Raw genomic sequence first — 27,520 nt, 5'->3', positions numbered from 1 at the left:
GGACACCAAGGGGGGAAAGCCGCGGGGGCGTGGGGGTGGTGGTGTGCTGAATTGGGCGATTGGGATTGACATGTATACACTGATGTGTATAAAATTGATGACTAATAAGAACCTGCTGTATAAAAAAATAAATAAAATTAAATTAAAACATTAAAAAAAAAGTATACTCTGTTGTTGCTTGGGATAATGTTCTAACATGTCAATTAGATCAAAGTGGTGGATATTATTTTTTCATTTTGTTAAGTTTATTTTTTTCTATTTGCTCTGTCAATTGCTGAGAATGGCATTAACATCTATGACTATAGGTGTCAATTTGTCTTTTTCTTCCCGTAATTGTTAGATTTTCTCCTTCATTTCTTAAAAATCAGTGTTATTAAATGAAACACAGTGGTCCTTTAATCACTGTGGGCTCTATCTCTTAATGTCTGGTAATATTCCTTGCCTTGGAGTCACCTTTTTGATATGAGTATAGCCACACCAACTTTCTCACACTTATTGCTTGCATGGCATATGTTTATTCAATCTTTTGTTTTTTACCTATATTTTTCTTTACATTTAAAGTGTGTGTTTTCTAGAGACCAAACAGTTGGTCGTTTTAAAATTGCTGTCTGATAATCTCAGCCTTTGATTGGTATATTTTTACATTTACTTTGTTCTTTATTTTCTATTTGGTCCACCTGCTTTTATGTTGCTGTTCTTTTCCTGCTTTCTTTACATTTCATTTAAAAAAATTAGTTTTCCATTATATGTTCTCTATAGGCTTTTAGCTATACGCATTTGAATTACTTTTAGTGGATTGCTCTAGTGATTACAATACGCATCCTTAAGTTACCAGAGTCCACTTAGAGTTAATATGGTATCATTTCACATAAATAATAACAACCTTGAAATAGTGTAAGTCTATTAAGTCCAATAGTATACATCCTTTGTGCTATTACTGTCATTTGTTAACATCATGATACAAGGCTACAATTTTTGCTTTAACCAGTTCTTTTTTAAAGAATGGACAGACATTTAGTCACAATTTTTCCAGTGCTTTTTTTTCTTTATCTTTTTTGCACATTTGAATTTCCTTTTTGTGTCATCTCCCTTTGGGTTAAAGAACTTCCTTTAGCATACCTTGAAGCACAGTTCTGCTAGTAATAAATCACTCCAGTTTCATTTATCTCAAAATATTTTGACTTAAATTTTGAGCCTTCAATGGGTGTAAAACTCTGTTATGACATCTCTTTACTTTATGCATGTTAAAGGTATTGTTATATTCTCCTCTGGCCTCTACTGATACTAATGAAAAGTCAGCTGCCATTCATACTACTTTTTTATCTGTATGTAAAGATATGTCTTTTTAAAAATTTTCTGGATGATTTCAAGATCCATTCATTCCCTCAATCATTCTCTTGCTCTCTCTTTCTCTCTCCAACTCTCTTATAGATAGTCTGTGATATAATTACAGGTAGTTTTCTTTATAATTTATTCAGCTTGAAGTTTGTCAAGTTTCTCAAATCTGTAAATTGACAATTTTCACCAAATTTGGGAATTCTTCAGCCAGTACTTTTTTTCTTTCCTACTTTCTCTCTCCTGTCTTCTTGTGATTTTTGTTTCACATATGTTAGAACTCTATCTTGTCCAGCAGGTGATTATGGCTCTGTTATTCAATATTATTATTATTATTTATTTTCTCTGTTCATTTGATTGGATAATTTCTCTCATCTATCTTCCAGATTACTGACCATTTTTTCTGCCATCCTAAATCTGATGTTAAGCTTATTTTTTTTCTTTTCAGTTATTCTACCTAACCATTTAATTATTTTTTATATTTGCTATTTCTATGCTGAAATTTTCATGTTTACTTATTACTACCTTCTTTTCCTTTAATTCCCTGAATACATGTATAACCCACATTAAAGTCTTTGACCATTACAGATAAATTTAAAGTTTCCTTTAGATCTTTAACTTTAATCTTGGCCCCCTCTAGTCTTCATGGAGGTAACAACTATAAGTTGTTTATCATTCTGGAGGTTATGGGTTTTGCATGTATTTACACATATGTATATGTTTACATATGCTCTAAGGGTATAATAATACTAAAGTTTGATTATGGGAGCAACCTGTAAGTCTAAAATTCCTCATTATATATTAAGTTCAGTTACATCAGTTATATTAATTTTACCAATAATATTAAATATTAATCATATTAACTTTGCAAGAAACACAATGTTCTATTTAGAAAATAATTATTTATTGCCATAAACATGTAATATAAGCTATTAAAATTCATCTAATATCATATCCACAAATCTATGACAGAAATGACATACTCTAATGGTTTTTCACTGGCTGTTTAGAATAAAAACATTCTGGTTATATATGAGTCTGATAGCAAAAAAAAAAAAATCCCCAATCCTACTAAGTTAAAGAAGTTTCCTTCTTTTCCTATTTTTCTGAGATTTTTTAACCATGAACGGGGGTTGATTATTTTCAAATATTTTTTAAAACATTGATAGGATCATATACTTTTCTTCTTTAGCCTGTTAATATGGTTAATTATATTGTTGGATTTTTTATGTTGAATAAAACTTACATCCCAGGAACAAACTCTACTTGGTCTTGGTGTATAATTCTTTTATATATTGCTGAATTATATTTAATATTGTGTTAGAAATTTTTGCATCTATATTCCTGAGGGATATTGGTCTGTAGTTTCCTTTTTTTGCACTATCTTTACTTGGTTTTGGTGTCTGGAAAATAATAGCTTCATAAAATGAATTTGGGGAATTCTCTCACCTCTTCTATTTTCTGGAATAGCTTGTGTCGAACAATGTTAACTCCTCTTTAAGCATTTTATGGATTCTTCCAGTGAAACTATCTAGGACTGGAGATTTCTCTTTTAATAAGTGTGAAATTATAAATTCAATTTCCTTTATAGTTACAGGGCTATTCAAATTATCTAATATTGGGTGGTATGCAGTAGTTGATTATAGCACCCTCTTATTATTTTTTGATACCTGGAGGGTCTTCAGTGAAATTCCTGTTTCATCCCAGATATTGGTAACTTGTGTCTTTTTTTTTTCTTTTGTTTTGCCAATCTTAACTGAAATTTTGTTACTTTTATGATCTTTTAAAAAAACAGCTCTTTGTTTAATTGATTTTCTCATTGTTTTTGTTTTCAACTTCATTAATTTTCTTCTCTTATCTTTCTTATTTTCTTCCTTTTGCCTACTTTAATTTGATAAGTGCTTGAGCTGGGAGCTTAGATTATTAATTTGAAACTTTCTGCTTTCAAATATTTTAACTTAGTTGTTAAAATTTCTCTCTCAGAACTGTTTTAGCTGTATCACATAAATGCTGATATGTTCTACTTCATTTCTATATAGTTCGCACATTTAAAGTTTTTCTTCTTAAAGATTCCTCTTTAACATATGGAATGTTTACAAACGTGATGTCCTTTTTGACATATGGAAAAACAAATCTTCCAAGTTTTTGAAGACATTCCTGTTATCTTTCTGTTATTGATTTTTAGGTCGATTTCTTTGTTGTCAGAGAACACATGCTTTATAATTTCAACTCTTTTAAACTTTTGAGATTTGTTTTGTAGCCCAAGATATGGTCTATTTTGGCACATGTTCCTTTGGCACTGGAAAACAATATGCATTCTGTTGTTATTGAATGAAGTTCCCTTTAGTTGTTAATTAGATTCCATTGGTTGATGATGTTGTTGAGTTCTATATTCTTGATGATTTCCTGTATAGTTGTTCTATTAATTTTAAGAAAAGTGGTGGTGAAGTCTCCAGCTATAATTGTGTATTTGTCTATTTACCCTATATTTCTTTTCAGTTCTATCAGTTTTTGTTTCATTTATTTTGCAGCTCTGTGATATGATCATGTAAATTTAGGATTGTTATTCTTCTTGGTGGTATGACCCTTTTATCATTAAATAACGTCCTTGTCTCATAATTTTCTTTACTTTGAAGTACTTTATCTGATATTAATACACTTACTTGTGCTTTCTTAGAATAATTTTTGCATGATACATCTTTTTTCATTATTTTATTTTTAACCTTCTTATATCACCTGTATCATTATACTTGCAGCAAGTTTCTTGAAGACAACATATATCTGGGTTTTTAAAAATCTACTCTAGCAATCTCTTCCAATTAGTATACTTAGACCACTTACATTTAATGTAATTTTTGATATATTAGAGGTTAAATTTCCATTTAATATTTTTCTTTTCTATTATTTCTATTTTTTCTCTTTCTGTTTTCTTTTCACTGAATTTTTATGGGTTTTTAAAACATTTTTATAATAAAATTTTGATTTACCCATAGTATTTTAAAATGTATCCCATTTTATAACTTTTTTAGTGGTTGCTCTGGAATTCACATTATATTTATACAACTTATCACAGTCTACTAGTGTTGTCATTTTTCCAGTTCAAGAGAGGTGTAGAAACCTTACCTCCCTTTACATCTCTTCAACCTTCTCTGTTTATAATATAATTGCCTTACATATTTTCTATATATTCATTTAGAATCATATCAGAAAGTATTTTTTGCTTCTACTGTCAATCATAATTTAAAAAACTAAAGATTTACCCATATCCTTGCTTATCCTGTTCTTTTTTCCTTCCTCATGTTCCAAGCTGCCTTCTTTTATTGTTTAGAGAACTTCCTTTAGCCATTCACTTAGGGTAGAGCTGGGAGTGACAAATAATCTTAGTTTTCCTTCATTTGATAATTTTTTGATTTCTCTTTAATTTCTGAAGTATATGTTTTTTTCTGGATATAAAATTCTGGTTTGACAGCACTCCTTTTTTTGTTTGTTTGTTTGCACTCAAAATATACTGTGCTACTTCCTTCTCACCTTCATGGTTTCTAATAAGGAATACACTGTCGTTTGAATTGATGTTTCTGCTATAGGTAAGGACTAGTTTATCTCTTGCTGCTTTAAAAGATTTTCTGTCTTTAGTTTTCAGAAGTTTGATTATGTATGATGTGACTTGGTGTGGAATTAGTTGGGTTTATCCTGTTTGGAGTTCATTCAATTTCTTGAATCTATAGGTTTATGTCTTTTGCCAAATTTGGGAAGTTTGCAACTATTATTTCTTCATGTGTTTTTTTCAAGGCTACCTTTTTTTCTCTCTCTTTCCAGGACTCTGATGACACATGAATGTTAGATATTTGTTATAGTCCCACAGGTCCCTGAAGTTCTGTTTTGTTTTTTGCTTTTGTATTGTTTTGTGTGTATGCCTGTGTGCACATGTGTGTGTGCATACATATGTGTATGCTTATTATCTCTGTGTTGTTCAGATTGGGCATTTTCTATTTTTTGATCTTCTAGGTTGCTGATTCTTTCTTCTGTCCTCTCCCTTCTGAGCCCATATATTGCGTTTTTTATTTGGCTATCGCATTTTTCAGTTCTAATATTCTCAGTTGGGTTTTCTTTATATCTTCAATGTCTTTGCTTTGATTTTCTATTTCTTTGATAATACTTTCTACTTTTTGTTTCAAGTGTGATTGTAATGGTTTATTTTATTATTTTTATGTTGGCTGTTTTAAAAATTTTGTCTGGTAACTCTAATATCTCTCTCATCTCAGTGTTGAGATCTATTGGTCGTCTTTTTTCATTTAGTTTATTTTCCAATTATTGATACGATGAGTGATTTTCAATTGAATCCTGGATATTTTAGATATTATGTTATGAGACACTGGAAATTATTTAAACTTTGTGTTTGGGTGGCTCTCTCTGACACAGTTCCAGGAGGTGAATGGGAATGGGAGAGCACTGCCTCATTACTGCCTGGTGGGGATAGAAGTTTAGCTTCCTTACTTGGCCTCTCTTCATTACTGCTTAGCAGGGCTGGGTACTCTAGCTCCCCACATTATCCTCATTGTCACCATGGAGGGAGACTCATTAACACAACATGTTAACAAAGTAGTGAACTCCAGTCTCGTGGCATGCTAAGAGGGGCTTCATCTATCTTTCAAACTCTCAACAATTTCATGGAAGTACTGAAAGGATAAAATATAATGAATATATAAGACAAGGCCCCTGGGACAGGTCACAGTTTGGGAGTAAGATAACATGACTGGACAAATGTTACAATGGAAATACAAGGTATTAAATTTCAATCCTGAAAAAAAAAAATTCAATCCTGATTCTGTTCTCTCCTAGCTTTGTAACTTTGGGAAAGTCACTCAACTTCTCAAGCTTTGGTTTCTTAAAATAAGAGGAAGAGTTGTGTGAATTGGGCCATAATTTATTTTCCTGTTTTAATTTTCAATAACTAGGAAATGAGAATTAGAGAGGATGGCATTTCAAAATTCTGCATACATATAAAATCAATTTTATGAATATAGACATTGTTATAATTAGAGCAAATAAAACTTTGAGGTGAAAATGATATAATGAAACTTTGAGGAAACAGGTCCTCTTTAAGCTAATGAAAGTGATGCCAACTTATAGTTGGAGAGATATCTTGGATCCTTGCTTTTCAAAGCTCAGACTTCCATCTACCTGCAGCAGAATCACTTGGTGGACTTGTTAAATGTAGATTTCCTGAGCTCCAGCACGAATCAATATGAACTTATTTTTTGTAGTGGGAGCCAATGAGCTGTATTGTAAAGGGTCCTCCATTATGCACACTAATGGTTGTGAGCCACTGCTGTAGGCTTCAAGAAAATATTTTCAACCTTCAAGAAAAAAGAAAGCTAATATGGTATATCCAGAGAGGAATAATGGGTCAAGGAACTGAAATTCTGGAAATCAGTTACAAACAATTATGATCAGGGAGTAACAGAGTTTATACTTTGAAAACAATAAAAGTACATGGGAATTCTAGCAAGCTTGTATTTTAAATAATCATGTAATAAATTTGGAGATCAAAGAAAGATAAAACATGTGACATAAGGTTATAAGGAGACTAGTATTTATAATGGACTTGGGTTATGAATATTTCAAAGGACCCCAAGGAAGTTTATTCCTATGTGTAAGACAAGAATGAAGGGCAACTGAATTTACTGTTTGTCATAAGTGGTAAAAGGTTATAATATCTTACACATAGAAGATATTCAATAAGTATCAACCTTAATCTTCTCAATCACAGAGAAAACATCTGCAAGCAATCATGGTTAAGAAGCATTTGGGACATTAAATATAATGCATTCATTCGATAGGATGCATTTCAAAAACAACTTTTTAATTTCATATAAAATGCCATATTGTTCACATAATATTGTCTTATATGGATAAGCATATTTTTCTGATGAGATGTTTCATATATTCATCAAATTCTCAATACATATTATGACGCTGAGTAGCTTAGCACATTAGTTTGCCTGTTTAAAGAACTACAGTTTAAAAGATACAGATAATAACTTGCTCTACCTTTTGTAAATCTGTCCACATAGTCTTTTCTTTAAGGAAAAAATTCATTGAGCATCTATTGTTCACCTGATGCAGGAGTTATATGGACAAATAAAAGTATTTGTTTTTAAGAAGCTCACGTACTGAAACCAGAGAAATAAATTATATAATAGTGATAATATTAGTCCCTGCTATTTTTGACAGTATGAAAAATGAGCAAATAAATAAATTAAGTTTCTTTCTGTCTAAGGCAATCATGTTGTTGAGGTTAGATGTTCTTCCTCAATTAAAGCTATCAAAGGCTACAATGTGTGCTTGGAATTCACATCTTATGTTTTATAACAGGACCTCGGACTAGGTTATGATTAGCATTAGCTTATGCTTGTAGTCAAGACATAGGGTTTTCCTTAAGATTCCAGATGATTAAAGAACTGTTAGTGAACTTAACTTTGGAATTCTCTAATTGTTCTTACTTGCTAAGAACTTTAGATTATATTCACAAGCTCATACACAGGCACACACACACGCCCATACAATTCTACCACCTTTCATTATATTAAGTTTTCTGAATAGTGAAAATCAAGAACCAGATTTTCAAAGTATTGGAGACTTTTTTTGAGAAGCCATACACATTTCATTTCCTGGAGTTTAAAATATTTATTTTCATCAGATCCATCACATTCTGGAAAAAAAAAAAAATCAATACTTTGGTCGCAATTACTCTTTTGCATTATATGCATATTACTAAATCATATTTGAGTTTAAAATTTCAAATAAATCAAGTGATTATAAGACAAATGTATAACATAAGCATGACATTCTAAGAAAAGAAATTTGCATGAAAGCTTGTGCCCGTGAACATGAGAATTTAGTTAAGGATGAAATCCTGAAGCATATTCTCATGACAGGATGAATCTATTAGTGTAGTTAAGTATTTACAGACCTTATTCATTTCCAAATACTTTACTAATGCCAGAAACAAGATAATTCCTGGCTTGTAGAGCAGAACAAACCACCCTAAAACATCTGGCATACTTACACACTTTTCACTGTCAAATACATAGCACAAATGTTTATTTGACTCAGAATCTTTGCATATGAAAGTGAATATCCTCTTGTCAGTTTTATCATCTGCACAAAATGATATTCTGTGAAGCTGGCAATTGTGTTGAACTTCCTGTGAACACAGATGAAAATAAACGTAGTTGAAGAGATTTTTTTTTTCATTTTCTGATATACCAGCTGTGCTAATAACATACAACTTATGAAACATCATCTGTCATACATTGATTTTATAATTACATACACCTCAAACTTAAACAAATACGTAATGAGATAAACCTCCTGACTCAGGATTAAACTAAGACAGTCATTTCAATAGCACTTAGAAAAACACAAGGGAAAAGAGGATCAGAGGTTCATGGGCTTCCTGAGCTACAGGGGATTCAGAGACCATTACTTTAAATTGTGCAATTTTAGTTAGGAGGATATTGAGGTCTAGAGAGATTAAGATGCTTCCACAAGGTTACAGAATTAGCAGAACCCTTTTTAACCAGAATACTTTTCATTTTATCTTACTGCTACTAACATTACAGTTTAAAACATAACTTCATTTGTACACAATTTCATATGAAACATACTACATATTACATGTCTTCATGGTAACTCATACACTCTTGAAACTCTTCTAAGGAAATCATCCTTGCAACTTCTGTAATGTTTTCCATTGGATCAATGAATGAAGAAGATCTACACATCCAGCTTCTAAATTACTGAATCAACCTTGTTAATCAGTAGAAAGATAAATACTACATATATATATATATATATATATATATATATATATATATATATATATATATATATATATGTCATATACTGCAACTATAGCATCTGTCACTACATCCTTCCGAGTTCAGGGTTTGACATGCCAGCTTGCTGAGATTTTCTCTACCACTCTGATTCACATTACTGCCCTTCAGACCAAAAATGAGTACATAAAACAAGTTACACAAATAAATGCTAAGAGAATTTGTCTACAGCCTGCATTCTTGACTGCATACAAAACAAATGGTAAGTCATCAAAGGGTTGTTTGCAAGCATGAAAATTTAAATGAGGCTGTATACTGTATGACTGTAAACAACTTACTAAGGCTTCTGATGAAGTCATCTTTCCTCTCTTGTGGTTAGTGCTGAGATGGATACTGACCACGTTTGTCTGAGACTATCCTTCTCCTACACTTTGCCTGATTGACCAGTCTTTTTCTCACTGGCATATCTTTGTTTTATTATTAATACAGTCAAACGATGGCCTTCAGCTGTACTGTAGCTCCCAAATACTGATAGCAGGTCTACACCAGTTTACTAACTGTATAGTCATGTTAAACATAAAAAGGACATATCATTGCTATACAATATAGAAAAAGGATTCATTTTTTTCCATTTATAGGAGAAATTACAAGTATTTAACATGAAAACACATCATTTACACAGCTGGTGGTGAAACCTATGCAGTCCCTCATTCACTCACCAACCAATGTGATCACAGAAAGCCTTTGGTTATGACAGTTGGGAATCATCTTAAGTTCTGTTTAGACTGGCAAGAGGTATCTTTCTACAAAAGAAGACCAGGGTGCTGAAACTTATAATTTTATTACTTTTGTGAATTTTTGTTGCTGTGATACATCTTTATGATGTAGTACTGATTTCTGGTGAGACAGGATAAAGAGACTCAGGAATACAATTAAGCACAGTGAGAACACAATTATCCTTTAACACTGACGATATATTATTGGAGTTGGAACAAAACATAAGTAAATCCCCAATTCACCTATACCACCTTTTTCCAGCAATGCAAAATCTCCATTTGGAGGACAAGTGAGAAAAGCAAAAGGGGAAAAGACACAGAAAGAAAGATATTGGAGTCAACTGAGATTGCTTTTCACTTCCATTTTCATCCATCCAAATGGTATAGAAAAATGGTCTATTTTCTATCAAGTCCGTTTGGTTAAGAATAAATTTTTAAATATATAAATATATTTACTATATAAATGTATAGTAAACATATGTATATTTTACTATAAATAAATTTATCTTAGGACCATCATATTTAATTATTCTTTTCCTAAATTACAGGTTATACCCCAAATAAAATATATGATAGATTTTTTTCTGATTCACTCACATCTCCTCAAATAGTGGTTCCTAAATGCATATCTGTGAACAGGCTGTATCAGAGTCACCTGGGGAGGTTTTCTTGTTTTTTATAATACAGATACTAAGTCTTATTCTGTAGATTCTGAATCTGAAAGGCCTAGGGGGTCTCCAGCAAGCGGCATTCTCAGGAGCCTCCTAGGGGCACTAATGCCCAGAAGAGCTGGTAATCCCTTTTTTAGATTACCTATATGTTTTTATGGATTCAAAAAATGGTATATTCTATAATAGGTAAACAGTCAGACACTCTATATTCACATGTGATATATGAGTAAAGGGCCAGTTGCTGTCTATGCATATGTAATATAATAGAATTTATAAGACATTTCAAAGATTTTAAAACTCTAAGATCACTCTTCAAGTCTGGCAAGGATGAAAATAGAGACGCTTCTTTCTGGTTAAAAGTTTGGAAAACTTACTTTTTTGGGAAAAAATTAAATTGGGTCTCTTTAAAATTAGCTATTAGATATAGGAAATTGAGACTTTGGGACAGGGAAGAAAAGCATTGGTGTTTTTGATTTGGGTAAGAAATACCATGAACAAAAGTCAGTTGGCTAATCACACTGAGTTGAATCCCAACTCACTGATGTTTTGTAAATGGGGTTTAGGTTGGGAGAGGCATAGAGATTTGACAATAAAAGTTTAGGGAACATAATGATACGGTTGACAGGTTGAAAACAGGAAACTCATTATTATGGGAGTCTTATTATGTGGGCTCCAGAATCACAAACCGGTAACATTTGCTACATATGCATTTCCTATGATCTGCTTCTCTGTGTCTTTTTAAATACACACATACACACAACACATACTAAATCAGTGTTAGTCATCTTGTAGTATCCTTAAGTCTCTATATTTTGTGATTTGTAAAGATATGCCATTATTAAACTGCTGATTCTAAACACTAACGATGTTCTCTTTATATACTGCATTTAATCATATTTGTATTTTCTAAATACTTAAATTTTGTATTAATTAATGAAAAATTTGAAGCATTCTATATGTTCAATAATAGGAGAATGGTTTAGTAGATTATAATTTATAGATTATGGTATTGGTGAAATTTTTATAGCTTAGGATATATTATGGGTAGACTTGAATCAAAACGAACAAGAGGGCTTCCCTGGTGGCGCAGTGGTTGAGAATCTGCCTGCCAATGCAAGGGACACGGGTTCGAGCCCTGGTCTGGGAAGATCCCACATGCCGCGGAGCGGCTGGGCCCGTGGGCCGTAATTGCTGAGCCTGCGCATCTGGAGCCTGTGCTCCGCAATATGAGAGGCTGCGATAGTGAGAGGCCCGCGCAGCGCGATGAAGAGTGGCCCCCACTTGCCGCAATTAGAGAAAGCCCTCGCACAGAAACGAAGACCCAACACAGCCATAAATAAATAAATAAAATAAAATAAAAAATAAAAATTAAAGAAAAAAAAACGAACAAGAACACATGTAGATGATACATAAAGTGTATTATCAGCCTTACGTATTTCAAGGTGTGCTTTGACAAGTCCTAAAATTCATGTAAAAAACTGAATTAATTACACACACATATATTCCAAAAGAGATCTATATGGTTTAGAAGAAATAAACAGGAACATGGCCTACAAATGACTTGCTCTACCTGGACATTTGCCACTATATATCCACTTAGTTTAAAAAAGGAAATACAGTACTAGGATTGTTTTTCTTTTTAATTGCATATAAGACTACACTTTGGTTGCTACATTTTTGACTACATTGTCACTCCATAACTTACTGCTTCCTTAGCCTACTGTTCTTTTGTAACTACCATCTGCCTAATGAGTTAATCTCAGCCATAATTTCAACTGCCTTGTTTCCCAGCAAACTGTATATATATACATGAGCTTGAATAGACCAGACCTTCCACTATCCTTTCATCACTTCTTTTGTCTGCTTTCAGCCACCTCAGCAATAGTTACTTTGGGATAACCATAACAAAAGTGGTCTCCAATTCTTTGTTTTTATTTAATATTGAGTGTGGAGAATAGGAGGAAATTACAACAGTTGAGGGAGGTCTTAGATTCATGGCTTGAGAGGTTTGAAAGAATGCGATTGTTCCTTATTTTGGAATTGAGCAATAACTGTGGGTGCATCCATTCCATTGTCCGGTTGTCCTCAGACATATTATAAATGCAAAATTTCCATGGCAATTCTGATTCTGTAGGCTAAGATAGTATGTGGGACTTATTTTTGCAAATGTCTCAGTTATTTTTCATGCAAATATTCCATGGACTATAATTTGAAAGTGAAGGCTACTGCACGTAGCCTAGCAGCCTGTGCACTACACCAGAACACTTCCAACTTTAGTGTATATAACAATTACTATGTTTCTTCTTAAATTACAGATTCAGTAGGTCTGGAATGGGACCAGTGGTTTTACATTTCTAACACGCTCCCAGGTGATGCTGATACTGCTGGCCCACAGACCACGCTTTGAATAGTAAGACAGGGGTTGTTATGCACACAGATTGAAGGGATTGGTCACAAATGCTGGACTAGTGAAAACTGCGGACCTGTGAAAATATTTTCATCATCTGTTTACAGGCCAGGGTTTCTTTGGGCTTTCAAATTGAATTAATTTGTCAGTAAGCATGCTACAGCATTAAAAGAAAACATTGATAATATATATTTGTAAAATAATTGGAGTTGAATGTTAGTCAGTTATTCCAAACTGACTTTCAAGGTCTTATCGAAATTACTAAACAATAATTCTGAGGCATTGTGAATAAAGTATTATGTTTATTTTCTAGGGCTGCCATAACAAAATACCACAGACTGAGTGGCTTCAACAATAGATATTTATTTTCTCAGTTCTGGAGGCTTAAAGTCCAAGATCAAGGTGTCAGCAGGTTTGGTTTCTGCTGAAGCCTCTCCCCTTGGCTTACAGATGGCTGTCTTCTCGCTGTGTCCTCACATGGCTTTTCTTCTGTGCTCACGCATCCCTGGTGTCTCTTTCTCTTATCATAACGACACCAGTCTTATTGGATTAAGGTCCAATTATGACCTCATTTAACTCTAATTATCCTAAAGGCTCTATCTCCAAATACAGTCACATTGCGGGTTGGGCTTCAACATAGGAATTTTAGGTGAAAACAATTACATCCACAATAAGTACATATTAATAAATGTGAATCTAGAATAGATTATATTTTCCAATTTTTTTCCATTGGATCTGTAGGGGGGAAAGCTCTCAAATACAAGAACCTTAAGTTTACACTGTGTTATGGGCTGAATTATGTCCCCACCCCCCAAATTTATATGTTGAAGCCTTAACTCCCCGTACCTTAGAATGTGACTGTATTTGGAGATAAGGCTTGAAAGAGGTGATTAAGTTAAAATAAGGTCATCAGAGTCAACCCTCCTCCAATCTGACTGGTGTCATTAGAAGAGGAAATAAGACATACAAAGAGACACAGGAGTATGCGTGCACAGACAACCATGGGAAGAGGCAGCAAGAGAGCAGCCATTTGCAAGCCAAGGAGAGAAGACTCAGAGGAAACCAAGCCTGCTGCTGTCAGCTTAATCTCCGATTTCCAGCCTCCAGAACTGTGAGAAATAAATTTCTATTGTTTGAGCCACCAGGTCTGTGGTATTTTATTATGGCAGCCTTAGTAAACTAATACACACTGATTATGTCTACAGGCAATAACAGTCGGTCCAGGACATTTTAATAAACAACATACAGCTTTTGTTTTCTTTCATACTCAGTGAACCACACTTACATGCATCTCCTTCAAGCTTATGAAGAAAAATTCCTAAATACAAGACCAAATACCGTTGAATACACTTTTAATATAAATTTTTATATCCCAAACATAGGCTGCAGAACAAACCACTCAGAAAGCAATTCCAAATGTTGTTTTTTCCCCTATAAATCCTATAGTTTTAAATTGTAGTTAACTGAGAACTAAACAGTTTCAACTGGTAAAACATTTTAAAATACTCATTAAAATAGGAGTGTAATTGCAATTAATTAAAGAGTAGAGTGCTTCTGATGTTTAAAAATGAGCCTTACCTTTGATTTGGGTTCTAGAATTTTTACTCCATAAATTGATATTTGCAACTCAACTTTCGGAATTTTCTGGCCTTCAGATTTCTTGATATGTCTTGCAAACTACAAATGAAAATTTATTCACAAAACTGTAATTCTGTTTCTATAGAAAATGAAACAAATATATATTTGGAGCTCATATTCAGTGTTGAAATTTCATTAAATAAATTATTGCCCATTATAAAGTATTTTTATAAACTCCACACGGCCCCCAAATATTTAGAAATCAAACTGAAGCTAAGGATTGAAGTAATTATCCCAGATAAAACACTCAGAACTAGACTCAGTCTAGAAGTATTTAAATGTCCTGGTTTTCTAGAAAAATGGTACAGATGAGCCGGTTTGCAGGGCAGAAGTTGAGACACAGATGTAGAGAACAGACGTATGGACACCAAGGGGGGAAAACTGCGGTGGGGTGGGGATGGTGGTGTGCTGAATTGGGCGATTGGGATTGGCATGTATACACTGATGTGTATAAAATTGATGACTAATAAGAACCTGCAGTATAAAAAAACAAACAAAACAACTAATACTAAACTTTCATTGGGTTATTTGTATGGAAATATGTTAATATAAATGTTTCAGACATTACATGAAATTTCTAAAAATCTTATATGTTCTGGTGTAATGTTGTAAGTCATAATTCTAGTTATTACTTTAAAATGTATATCTCAGAAATAACTAAATTTCCTTGTCAATTGCATTATTATGAACTTTCATCCAATCTTTAACCGTGGTCATTTTTAAGTCTTTTGTCATTTACAGACAGTTCTGGGTGTACTCTGATGCTTTTGCAAATATGTTCCTATAAAAGGGTTTCGGGCTTCCCTGGTGGCGCAGTGGTTGAGAGTCTGCCCGCCGATGCAGGGGACACGGGTTCGAGCCCTGGTCTGGGAAGATCCCACATGCCGCAGAGCAATTAGGCCCGTGAGCCACAATTACTGAGCCTGCGCATCTGGAGCCTGTGCTCTGCAACAAGAGAGGCCGCGACAGTGAGAGGCCCACGCACCGCAATGAAGAGTGGCCCCCACTTGCCGCAACTAGAGGAAGCCCTCGCACAGAAACAAAGACCCAACACAGCCATAAATAAATAAATAAATAAATAATTTAAAAAAAGAAAAAAAGGGGGGGGGTTTCATCTTCAAGGAATTCATGGAAAAGACTCTGACAAGTACAGGTTTCTGGTAACTGACTGTACTGCTGAACTGAATGAATAAGCATTTTCAGAACTCTAATGAAAATCTGATGAACTCATAAAAGTGCTAACAAAAGATCAAGATGAAAAAAAAAATAATTACATGGGACTGAGTGAACTGATGAGGATGATTATAATTTTTGTGACTTTCTGTTTGAATTAAAAAAAAAAAAGTCCTGTTTTTATGTGGCAATGCTATTCTCTCCCTACTTTCCTTCTTTCCTCCCTCCGCCCCCCCCCACACCTTTCTTTTCAAGAAATAGAAGAGAACTATTGAAAAAAATTGTATTTATTACCCCTCTTGTAGGGCTTCAAGAAGTTATTTCCTAGTATAACATTTTGTTAGCATATGGATTACCCTAACGACTCAAAACAGAGTATCTGTAAGGCGGGATGGGGTTTCAGTCCTCTTTTGTGTGTCATATTTATTTGCGTTGTGTATTTCTTTCTAATGTGAATACACATGGTATAGTGCAGTCCCAGAGCAGAGAGTGTTTAAAGGCCTCTTTCTCTTTTCATGATTTTGCACTGCCATGGAGAATAATATAATTAATGCATATAAGAATGCCTTGAAGTGTCTGCCTTGATATCCAGGGAGGGGGTTACAGGGGAAGGGTTCCATTTGCTTTATTTCATTTTGGGTGGAATAATATTTTAGTTTGCTGTCTGTCCTGTTCTATAAATACAGGCAGCTTTTTTCTCGGTATTCAGCAGTCTTACATTCTGCACATAAATGTGACTAATTCATGCCAGAGAATTTTCTTTTTTTGTCTTTAAGAAACTTGTTTTGCTTCAGTGCAGACCTTTAAAAATTATCCCAGCTCTCTCCCAAAGAAAGTGGATTAATTTGTTTCTCTTCCCTTCATAATCTTCTTCCTGTATTGGTATAATCAAAGCAATTTGGGGGTTTTCACATATGGAGGCTGACAAAATAAATCAGCTGCTTTCCATCTACGTGAACACGTCTGAACAAAGCCAGTCCCATCGCTGGCTGCAGACGCAGTCTAAGCTGGCTTCCTGGGTGCTGCTCCTTTCCAGAAACAGACAATGAGCGATAGCTCTTGAAGCCTTTTCCACATCTGGACACAACCATTCCTGTGACCTCTTTTAGTTTCCAAAAAGTCCGTCACAAAACAACCACTAATATTAAACTTATCTGTTATGTTTTTTCTGCCAGAAAAAAAAGGAAAAAATGAACAAGGGGAGGAAGTAGTGGCTACAAGTAGAATAAACAAAGAGGGGAGCAAGGAGGGAGAGAGGGAGAGCGGGGAAACAGGAGAACGAGACAAAGAAAAAGAAAAATAAACATAAAATATCTGATCTATGGCTTGTGAAACCTTTTCTTCTGCTTCATATCAAGATGAAATAATTGTGCTCCAAGAAGATTCAGGGATCATCCAATCCCATCCTCCCATTTCAAAGATGAGAAAAATAAGTCTCAGAGAAGTCAGTTACCTTGGTCATAAAATCCATCTGTAGCAATCAGGCCTAGAACCTAGTTTTGCTATCTACTAATAACTCTTTTCTTTTGCCCAGCACATTTTCTGAATTAGAAAAAAACAAAGCTTCCAGTTCTATTTTCATGTTTATCAAGGTTGATACTGGTTATTGGCCTTGACTGTTGCACAAATGTTGCAAAACATTTAAGCCTAAGGTTATATTTGTTCAATCTATAATATTTTAAACAAAGTTTAATATTCTCATTCCTGTTTTTTGTTTTTTTTAGTTTAAGATGACTGTATTCTATCTACAGTTTACATGATTTCTCTAGGTCTCTTTTCCTACTTGTAGACCTCTCAACTGTGTTAAACAATACTTCTAATTTACATTTGGAAGATGCATTCATGCTCACATTGTATTCTTTTCTCTCCCTATTTACTACTTGAATGTTAATGCTTGAAAAGCCTTTCTGCAAATTTTTTTCCATTTTTGCTTCAGTAAATGTACTTCTTGGTCATCTAGACAGAGTGATCTACCAGTAAAACTTGAATATAATAATCCAATAAGAATATTCAAAGGTGGTAAAGCCTAAGAATTCTGGAGGATATCTGGATACAACAAATGAATAAACAAAAACAAGCCTTTATCACCACAAAATGATGGGGAAGGATAAAGTATTACTTGAAATAAATAAAGTACTTAGTTAAATATATGCCACTTGTAAGTAGAACAACTAAAGAAATTTTAAAGGGAGCACTACTGAGTTTCAATATCATCATCACACAATTTCTATCCATTTCTCAAAGGACTTAAAAAGTGAAATCTAACTATATTATTAATGGAATATACATTATTAGGCAATAAAAATTAATGAATTAATTCAAATTCTTTTTGTGGTTCTTATAAATTGTTGATTTAATTAAAAATTTTCCTGATACTCTTACAGGGATACCAGCTATGCATGTATGTTTACAATTAAAATGATCTTTAAGTATTTCATTAATTAAATAACTGGTTATGAAGACAAAAACAGAGTGTTATGCTACCCAGAGAGAGTGAGGTCAAGTGGAGAAACTGCTGGGCCTAGATTTAACAGAACTTTTCAGTAATTTTCAAGGCCACATGGCTTGAGGTAGCTTCATGTAATTTTGTTAGCTCTGCTGGGGTGAGGGGTCTGTCCTCTAAAATTGGGGTCCAGGAATGCTGCTCCCTGGTTATCTCCCAGAGAAATCAAGAAGTTGGATCTACATACCAATATTCATCCACATGTAAATATCACAAGCAGATTGTTTATGAAATATATTGAGCCCTCTGACATTTGTACTAGTTGTACTAAAACTAAATAAATCCCTATTAAAAATAAAATTCCTTACAATAACAATGATATTAAATATATAGAAGTTAAAAGGGATTTTTAATTATCACTTTTTGAAAAATTTGGAATTTTCTTAAATTGTAGACTAAAACATGACTAAGAGATAGAGATTGTTGAACATGATTGAGAAATAGAAAATATGCTGTTTTGACAAATATAGAATTTCTGAAAGTAAACACTTATAAAAATTATAATATTTAAGAAAACTTTATGAACTATAAATTCTCCACAAAATGACAGAAAAATAGTACCCAATAAAATAAATCAAAGTTTTAAAATTTTTCGTGAAAAATAATTAGGCATCATTAAACATAGAAGCATAAAAAAATACATTATTGAAAATCTTGTAAGTTTTCTATCATCTTGTATTAGTCATAAATTTTGAGTTCTTCTTTAATGTCAGAAGCCAATGTATTAATATTGCAAACTTTTGAAAAATTATTAAATAGAAATGAAATGTTACCTTATGTGGCAAATAAAATATAATACTGAACTATAGTGGATAAAAAAGTAATCAGAATACATATGTTTAAGAAAAGTAAGCAGGAAATTAAAATGGGGGATGTGTACACAAAACAGGGTTAATAAGCAAATTTCTTTTTTTTTTTTTTTTTTTTAGTAGAGCCATAGCACCATCTTCTGGTCATCTCTACATGACAACAGAATTAAACAGGAGCCAGGGTCTAAGTTCTTAAAATAAATGTAAATATTCTTGTATACTCTTGAGTTGTAGCATCTGCCCTTCGATACAAAGAAACAAACAAAAAAAAATTTAGAAGTAAATAAAAAACATTGTTTTATTTATTTTCAATAGTTCATGAATCATTACCCTTAGATATACTTTCCTGATCTACAAAATTTTTACAATCAATAGAGTAAAAGATTGCTTATTAGATTAAGTATTCTGGAAGATACTTGAAAGACAAAAGCTATTATCAACTGAGTATAAATTCTTAAACTATACTGCATGAGTTTTATCTTATTGTAAACCACATTCCTTTATTAACAGAGTACATTTCCAAATAGGAAACTACATAAGAACTGAAAATAAAGTTTCACAAAAGTACATTAAAAACTAGCCATTGTTTAGAAAGCATTTCATCTCGAATATCTCTTTGTTACCTAGTCATTACGTAAATGAATCTTTTTGGGTTTGGATTTGGGTTCACTGAATAAAGAACCTCCTAGTCATAAAGAAACATTAAGTGTAAATATCATCATTCTTTTATAAAACATCCTGGTTGTAGTGAAGTTGGATTCATACCCAGAGTGTGCAACATTTTGAACATTTAAATAGAATCTTATTCTAAATGTTGTCCATAAATTGTAAAACTTTTTAAATTCTCTATTAGTGCTTAAAAGTATTTGCCAAACAAGCACAAGTATAAATTACTGCCTAATGAGTAGTTAAAAGAAATGGTTGGCTGGTCCCCTTTTTCTCCAAATGGGAGTGAGATCATCTTAGGACCTTTTAGTATATTTCTTTAAAAATAAGTAAAATATAAAATACATAAAATATTTTAAAATGTAAAAAATTAGCAAAAGTCAGGTAAAATAAATGGATTAAAATATTACCTTTTATTTCTTTACCCAGAAAGCAAGCCAACTCACTTCAATTTTTTTCTCAATTTAAACACTCTAGATTCCACCTGATATGACATTCTCAAAGCAAAGTAATACTTTTTAATGTTTATGATTTTGCCTGGCACAGAGGCCTACCTCTCCTATGGAATAATTGGATGAACTCTAAATAAAGTCAGAGAAGGGTTGTTTCTAAAAAAATTTTTGAGAACAACCATAGAGAATAACAATAAAGTGTGTTAACAAAATAGTGCTATGTTAAATTTTCTTAATGAGATAAACATGAGAATTCTGTTGAAGGAGTTTTTCAAATCTTAGTATCTCAGAGGGAACAATGTCTTTTGGGATGAGATGCAATTAGAAAAACATGCGAAGGATGCATGGCGGCTTACTTAAGATTTTCTCAGGAAACTTGCTGATTCTGAGTATGTGGAGTTGTTTAGTGTCCTTTTCTGCTCTTACTCTCTCACCAGTTCCCCAGGTCTGCTCATAGATATGGCCAGATCCTCGTGGATTTGTCCATTAGGGCGTCTTTAACATACAGTGTCACAGCAAAATGCTGCTTTGTAATTAAGTCTAATTCTACACTTTCAACTGGTGGATATGATATTCTAACTTTTAGAGACAGTTGTTCTGCCATTATTAGTCTTTGAGTTACGGCACAAGTCCACATTGCAAAGTAAAGGCAAGCTACAGAATGTCAACACATAAAATATTGCTGTTATATTTTTTTTGTTGAGTATGAAAAATTATACCTTAGAAAAATACAAAGAGTGTTCCCCACCCAGAAAAATAATCATGTGTACGTAGTCATTATTAAATATGTTTCCTTGATCTAGTGATATTCATTCAACAGACCATTTTTACCAGGGTGAAGCCATATCTGTCACAGAGCTATTCATGCTTTGAATTTCCACCAGTCTACTGATGACTGAAGATAAATTCAATACACTAGACACTTATCTGGAGGGCTTGCCCTACCTTTAGCTTCCTTACAGCATCTCTCACAACTTCTGTTCCTTTGGGCTGCTCCACTTCTGTGCTGCCAAGAAACTGAAAATGGTCACTTGTGAGACAGGCTTTACTATATCATACATCAGTAAGTCATGTTGAAATATATCATGGAATAATAGAATGATGTGATAGTAATTCAAGTCCAAATCCTAAACAGAAGTTACTAATTTATATTATTTTATATGGAAATATAAATTACTTAATCATATACAATTCCTATTTTTCAAGGTTTTTTTAAAACATACTTTTCCTAAATACTTTACTTGAAGATCTGTACTGGAAAGAAAATTAAAGACATTTCACTGGGCCCAGAGAAATAAAGTTGAACTCAAATTTAAAATACATTAACAATTAAAAATTTTCTGAAAATTTAAAGCATATAATTTTTATGTTGTCAATAGTATATTTTGAGATATTAATGTGGTTTAATACAGTTTATAATGTCAAATCAACATTTTTCTTTGTTTTCCAATTAGCACACTCATACAGCATGTAAAATTTTAAAATACACAGTTTTTAAATACCCAGTATACAGCATTCATCAAAGCCATAAGCTAAAGTACATTCAAAAAATTTTTTAAAAAAAAGCTCTACAATTTTACTAAGTTTTAAAATATCCCTGGAGGTTTTTAGTTAAAACCTGACCTATCCCCCCAAAAAAGAAAAAGTTTCACAATAATTACCACATTGTAATAAAATCTCTATCCTGGAGAGATATAATACCTCTTAAACAGAAGTCCAATATCATGAAATGTTCAAGACCAATTAGAACTGACATGTGGATATTTTATTCTACAGATTATTTCTATATAAATAGCAAATAATCATTAAATTCATTAGGTATATATAATTTTCCAAAGACTTTTTTTCTTGTCACATACTATCAATCATCATAACACCAGGGTGGGATAAGAATTCATCACTTCTTATATAAATAGACATACGCATGAGTACGTATGTGCATATACTTTACATCAAATAATTAAGTAGAACCTTTTTCATGTGTTAACTCACAGAATGGAAGGGAGCAAAATAGTAATGTCAGGGTATCTTTTAAAATTACATTTAATTCCTTCTTTCATTCTTTATTTTAAAATTTTTATTGGAGTATAGTTGATTTACAATCAGCTAGTAACACAACTATAGTTGTGTTAGTTTTAGGTGTACAGCAAATTGAATCAGTTATACACATACATATATCCACTTTTTTTTTTTTAGATTCTTTTCCCATATAGGCCATTACAGAGTATTGAGTAGAGTTCCCTGTGCTATACAGCAGGTTCTTATTAGTTATCTATTTTATATACAGCAGTATTATATATATTGACATATATATATATGTCAATCCCAATCTCCCAATTTATCCCTCTCTTTCATTCTTGAAAAGAATAACAATAGCAACTAAAGAAATGAGAGTTTTGTTTTTCAAAATGGGCTCTGTGTATTACCTGTATGAGAATTACCTAGGGAGCAGGTTAAAACATAACAATGCAGATTCCTCAATCTAATAAGGGTAGGGCTAGGGAATTATATTTCTAAAACCATCACAAGTGATTTCTTGTACTAAAATCCAAGGAACAGACTTAGAAAATAGTAACAGCTGAGGAGAATAGTGGAAGGTAGATAGAAAAGGTGAGCTGAAAATATAGGAGATAACTTCTGATCCTGTTTCTAATGACATCATGGAGAGAACATGAAGCTCAGAAACATTAAGGCAAAAAAGTTTCAGTTTTCAGATTCTACAAGGTACAACAGTTTCTTTTTCTAATATATTCAAACTATGCCAAACAACTGCAACTTGGTCTAGATGTAAAATCATTAGGCACTAGGTTTGTCCCTCTGTGACCTCAAATTGGTTGACCAGATCTGCAAAAAAAGACCAAAATTAATGGAGAAATTCTCAGCTAAAAAGGAACTGAAAACCTGCTACTAAGATATGCGAGACAGCCAAATCGATTCCTGATACCAATGGACCCATCACATTTCTTCTGTTTCAGGACAGTGTATTCAACTTTGGCTTCATGATACAATAACTTGGGAGCTTTAAACTTAGACCAGTGCCTGGGACTCTGATTTAATTAGCTGGGGCAGAGCCAGGGCATCTGTGCATTTTAAAGCTCCCCAGGTGATTTTAACGTGCCACCAGATTTGAAAAGCACTGTTATAGATCATGCAGAAAGAGTAAAGGGTTCAAGTGACAAGAGGGGAGCGAACACAATAGAAGCTATTTAGTTCTGAGTAAATCCATGGGGTAAACTCTTCTCAACATCTCTGAAATTATCACTGAGAGATTCCCCATTAGTGGTGGTCTAGTGTTAGCAGAACAGGAAGGTAAAAGCAGACTATATTGCTAAGTGATTATTGAAGTATGAGAAGGAAGCGTCTGATGTGTCGATAACAGACTGCAAGAGTTGCTAGAAATATTTATGGAAAATATTCATACTTTGGCAGTAATGTCATGAGTCATAGTGGTTATACGTAAATAGGCCCATATGGGAAAATTATGGAAGAACTCCAAGTACATTCTAAATGAATCAACCTCTTGCAGTGCTCCAGGAACATTTTAATATGTTTCTTTCACAGTGGCTTTAATTAAACCATCTGAGTAATGAAACACAGGGAGAAGCCTTGAATGATTGTGGGAACTAAGCTTTAAAGACTTCCAATATGAAGCTTGCCACTTAACCCTTTTTTTCTATGTAATGTTGGATGAACTGAATGGAAATAATTTTAAAACTGAAAAGCAGATTATTCCTTATAATAGGTTCCTGTATTTTTAAGTTATAAAAGTCATGATACTTAGATTAAATAGTTCATATTTGTATGCATTCCATGTCTATATAAAATATTTATAAGACCCTTGAATATGATGCAGCATGATGGAATAAACTCTAGGCTTAGAATCTGAAGATACTGAAAGGTCACTTAATCTCTGTCTTATTTGATTCTTGAAAAATAAGGATAATAATATTGTTCTTCTCGCCTTACAAAATTGCTCTGAAGATCAACTGCAGTAAGAGATAAGAAAAAAAAAAAACACACACAAAAACCCTGTAAACTGCAAAGTGCTTTATAATTATGAGGGATTGTCACTTCTTTATTTAATGATTGTTTGGGGAAGACACTAGAATTCAGTAGATATTGTTGGTGCCTGCTCAACTCTCCTTAGATCTTCTTTATCAGGGCTGGGATCCATCCTCCAGCTTCCCAGTGCTTTGCTGGTAATGGCTCACACACAAGACCTTCAAAGGATTTCCTTTGGGCAATGAGGTCACTTTGCCAGTACAGAGAGCTGGAGACACCTGGAAGTTTTTTGCTTTGCCCCGTATCACAATATTCCTTAGCTAATGACTGGTGTAGAAAAATAGAAAAATAACTTCAAATTCTAAGAAAAAAAAAGATTTAGAGCCAAGTTTACAGATTACAAGGAGAGAAAAAATACATACTGAGATATGAAAGGGACTAAAAATTTAAACTCCCATGCCCCAGTTCTTCATAGGAAAAGAGGGGAGTATGTAAAACAAAGCAGAGGAAGAAATGGAACCCAGGAATCAAGGGGGTGGGGCAGTGACAGAGGGTGTTAACCACTACATATATGACAAATCAAGGCACAGCAGTGTAGCAGGTTATCCAGAAATAAAGAAGAAAATAACAAGAGTCGAAAATGGTTACTTCAGTGAGTGACACGTGGGAAAAGAGCTGAGGAACATTTTGCTTTTTCATTATAAGCCTTGGGGAAATATTTGTTTAAAATGGACATGGATAACTTTGATAAAATAAAAATTGAATTAAGTCCCCAAGTGATAACAAGTTACAGTTGCACACACTCATTTATTCCTTAAAAAAAAAAAGAGAGTATTTACTATGAGTCAAGCATTTACTAAGTGCTGGGTATATAGCAGGGGGAAAATGTCCCTGTTCTAGTGTAGTTTATATCCCAGGGAGCATACCTGTGTATGTGCACATGTATGTATGTATCTATATATTTCTATGTTTATGTCTAGATCACAAACATATTTCTAATATATCTTAGATGGCATAAGTAAAAATAACACAAATAATAACATACATTGGGCAGAGTGTAATATTTAAGATCGAGTGATCAGGGAAGTCCTCTCTAAAAAGGTGACATTTTAACAGCGACCTGAATGAAAGGAAGAAATGAAAGATACTCAAACATATTGAGTCTAAATTCCTTTGATGTGTCAGTTAGAGTAGCAGACTCAACAGCTGGGTATACAAAGTAGTGCTTGGGGAAGGAGAATTCTGGGTAAAAGGTGTGGATTAGGGAGACCCTGGCACTGAGGTCTCAGTGGAAGGACTGAGGAGTGCCAGAACCACGGGTCCCCAGGTAGCTGCCATGCTGCAGAGGGAGATGAAAGAGAAGAATGCTGCCAACAGAAATAAGTTAAATGTTCGGTGAAACGGCAAGGAGAATCAAGAAAGTTAGATCCTTAATATTAGTAATCAGGGTTATCAGATGAGCAAATAAAATTATAGAATGCTGCTGTTGGTGGGAATGTAAAATATTAGAGCTACACTGGAAAACAGTTTGGTAGTTTCTCTGAAGACTAAATATGCACTTACCCTAAGGTACAGCAACTGTACTTTTTGGTATTTATCCCAGATAGATGAAAACTTATATTCCTGTAAATATTTTTGCATTGATGTTCACAATGGATCTATTTGTACTAGTCAAATGTCAGAAACAACCCAAATATCCTTCAGTGGGTGGATGGTTAAACAAACTGTGGTACATCCATACCATGGAACACTACTCAGCAATAAAAATAAGTGGACTATTGTTACACACACAACTTGGGTGGATCTTAAGGGAATTATGCTGAATAAAAGAAGTTAATCTCAAAAATTCTCTTTTCTGTTATGAAATTTACCTAAATAAAAAATATAGAAAATTTGTTTTACAACCTCTTAGAAAATGGGACATTGGTATGTTGAACACTTTCAACTGGGTAAAAGTCATTGCTTTTATGTTTTAGCAACTTTATGTCTTAGCTCCTCCATGTGGCAGAAAAAAAAATAACAATTATGAGAAGAGAGTATAATGTATCAGACTGTTTTTGCTTTTTACATGTATATTCTAAGTGTTATTTTTCACTGTGGCAAAAGAGCAAAAGAAAGAGTTATGTGTTCCGAGGCCAGTGATAATGGTGGGTGCTCTTTTTCTTACTTCAAGTATTCAAGATTTTATCAATTATATATCTTCAGAGTCTCCAATAGACAACATTCTTTTCACCACATACTTTTTTTGAAAGATCAGGCATTAGACCTTACATAAGTCCAAGTGTGTGTCTTGCACAATTGTGTGTCTGTGCTTTGAAAATCTGCAACAAAATTTTTCTGTTTACTTATGAATAAACATTTTTATTTTAATAGTAATGTATGTTCACTGTAGGAAATTTAGAAACTACAGAAAAATGTATCAATGAATATAAGCATCAACTTTTTTCTCACAATCAAGAGGTAATTATCATTGAAAATGTAATATGTTTTAAATTTGTTACAGTTAAGTAATCGGCCAATGATAGTATTAGGCAAACTTACAAAAACAAACAAGACCTCTTAAATTACTATATATGACTGATTCCGTTTGGGCATTATTGTGTGTGTGTGTGTGTGTGTGTATTTAAATTTTACTAGTTATTTACTAGTTATTTACTAGTTATTAAAAGGATTGAAGATTAAAATACTGAATAATATTTTGATCCTAGATAATATGGACAGATAGGAAAGATATAAAACACAAAAGGACATTTACAATATATTAGACTATGAAAAGTAAGATGATAGTGATCGAAAAATGTTTTGTGTATTCTTAGTCTATATATTAAAAGGTATAACAACATAGCATATATTTTTCATAGATTTTACAAACTATAAAATATCTTTGGAAAATCATCAATAAAGACTTTGACAAATACAGAGCAAATTTTTGATACCTTAAAGCTAATTATATATTCTGTGCCAATAGTCCAACCTACGCATCTCTTCGGTCAGTGCGTTTGGATACTTAGTAAATGCACTCATAGCAGATATTTTAGAGGCTGGAGGTTGTTGAAATTAAAAACAGAAAAATGTCATCAAACTCACTATTATATACAAAAATATTTACTTTATAGACTTTTCAAATTAGAATGCTATTAAGATATTTCATATCTGGCTTAATATTTTCCAAAACTCCCACAACTATTTTTCAATTAATTAAAATGACACAGGCTTCTCTTTTAAACTAATCTCAAGTGATGTCTGT

At 33.1% G+C, this 27,520-nt stretch overlaps 1 protein-coding gene across 12 annotated transcripts in view; it reads right to left on the bottom strand.

Moving 5' to 3' along the window:
• GULP1 (GULP PTB domain containing engulfment adaptor 1) overlaps positions 1-27,520 on the bottom strand; it is a 259,120-nt gene that overhangs the window by 34,978 nt on the left and 196,622 nt on the right. For all 12 annotated transcript variants that reach the window (XM_057551831.1, XM_057551832.1, XM_057551830.1 and 9 more), the window contains 3 exons: positions 21,217-21,288; positions 14,609-14,707; positions 8,405-8,542 (listed from right to left, as the gene is read on the bottom strand). In XM_057551831.1, coding sequence (XP_057407814.1) covers positions 8,405-8,542; positions 14,609-14,707; positions 21,217-21,288 — 309 coding nt within the window. The remainder of the gene's footprint in view (positions 1-8,404; positions 8,543-14,608; positions 14,708-21,216; positions 21,289-27,520) is intronic.

Source organism: Balaenoptera acutorostrata, chromosome 8 (genome assembly GCF_949987535.1).
Source record: "Balaenoptera acutorostrata chromosome 8, mBalAcu1.1, whole genome shotgun sequence".
NCBI classification, from domain to species: Eukaryota; Metazoa; Chordata; class Mammalia; order Artiodactyla; family Balaenopteridae; genus Balaenoptera; species Balaenoptera acutorostrata.
The sequence above is the reverse complement of the archived record's forward strand: the minus strand, read 5'-3'. Positions and strand labels throughout refer to the sequence as shown.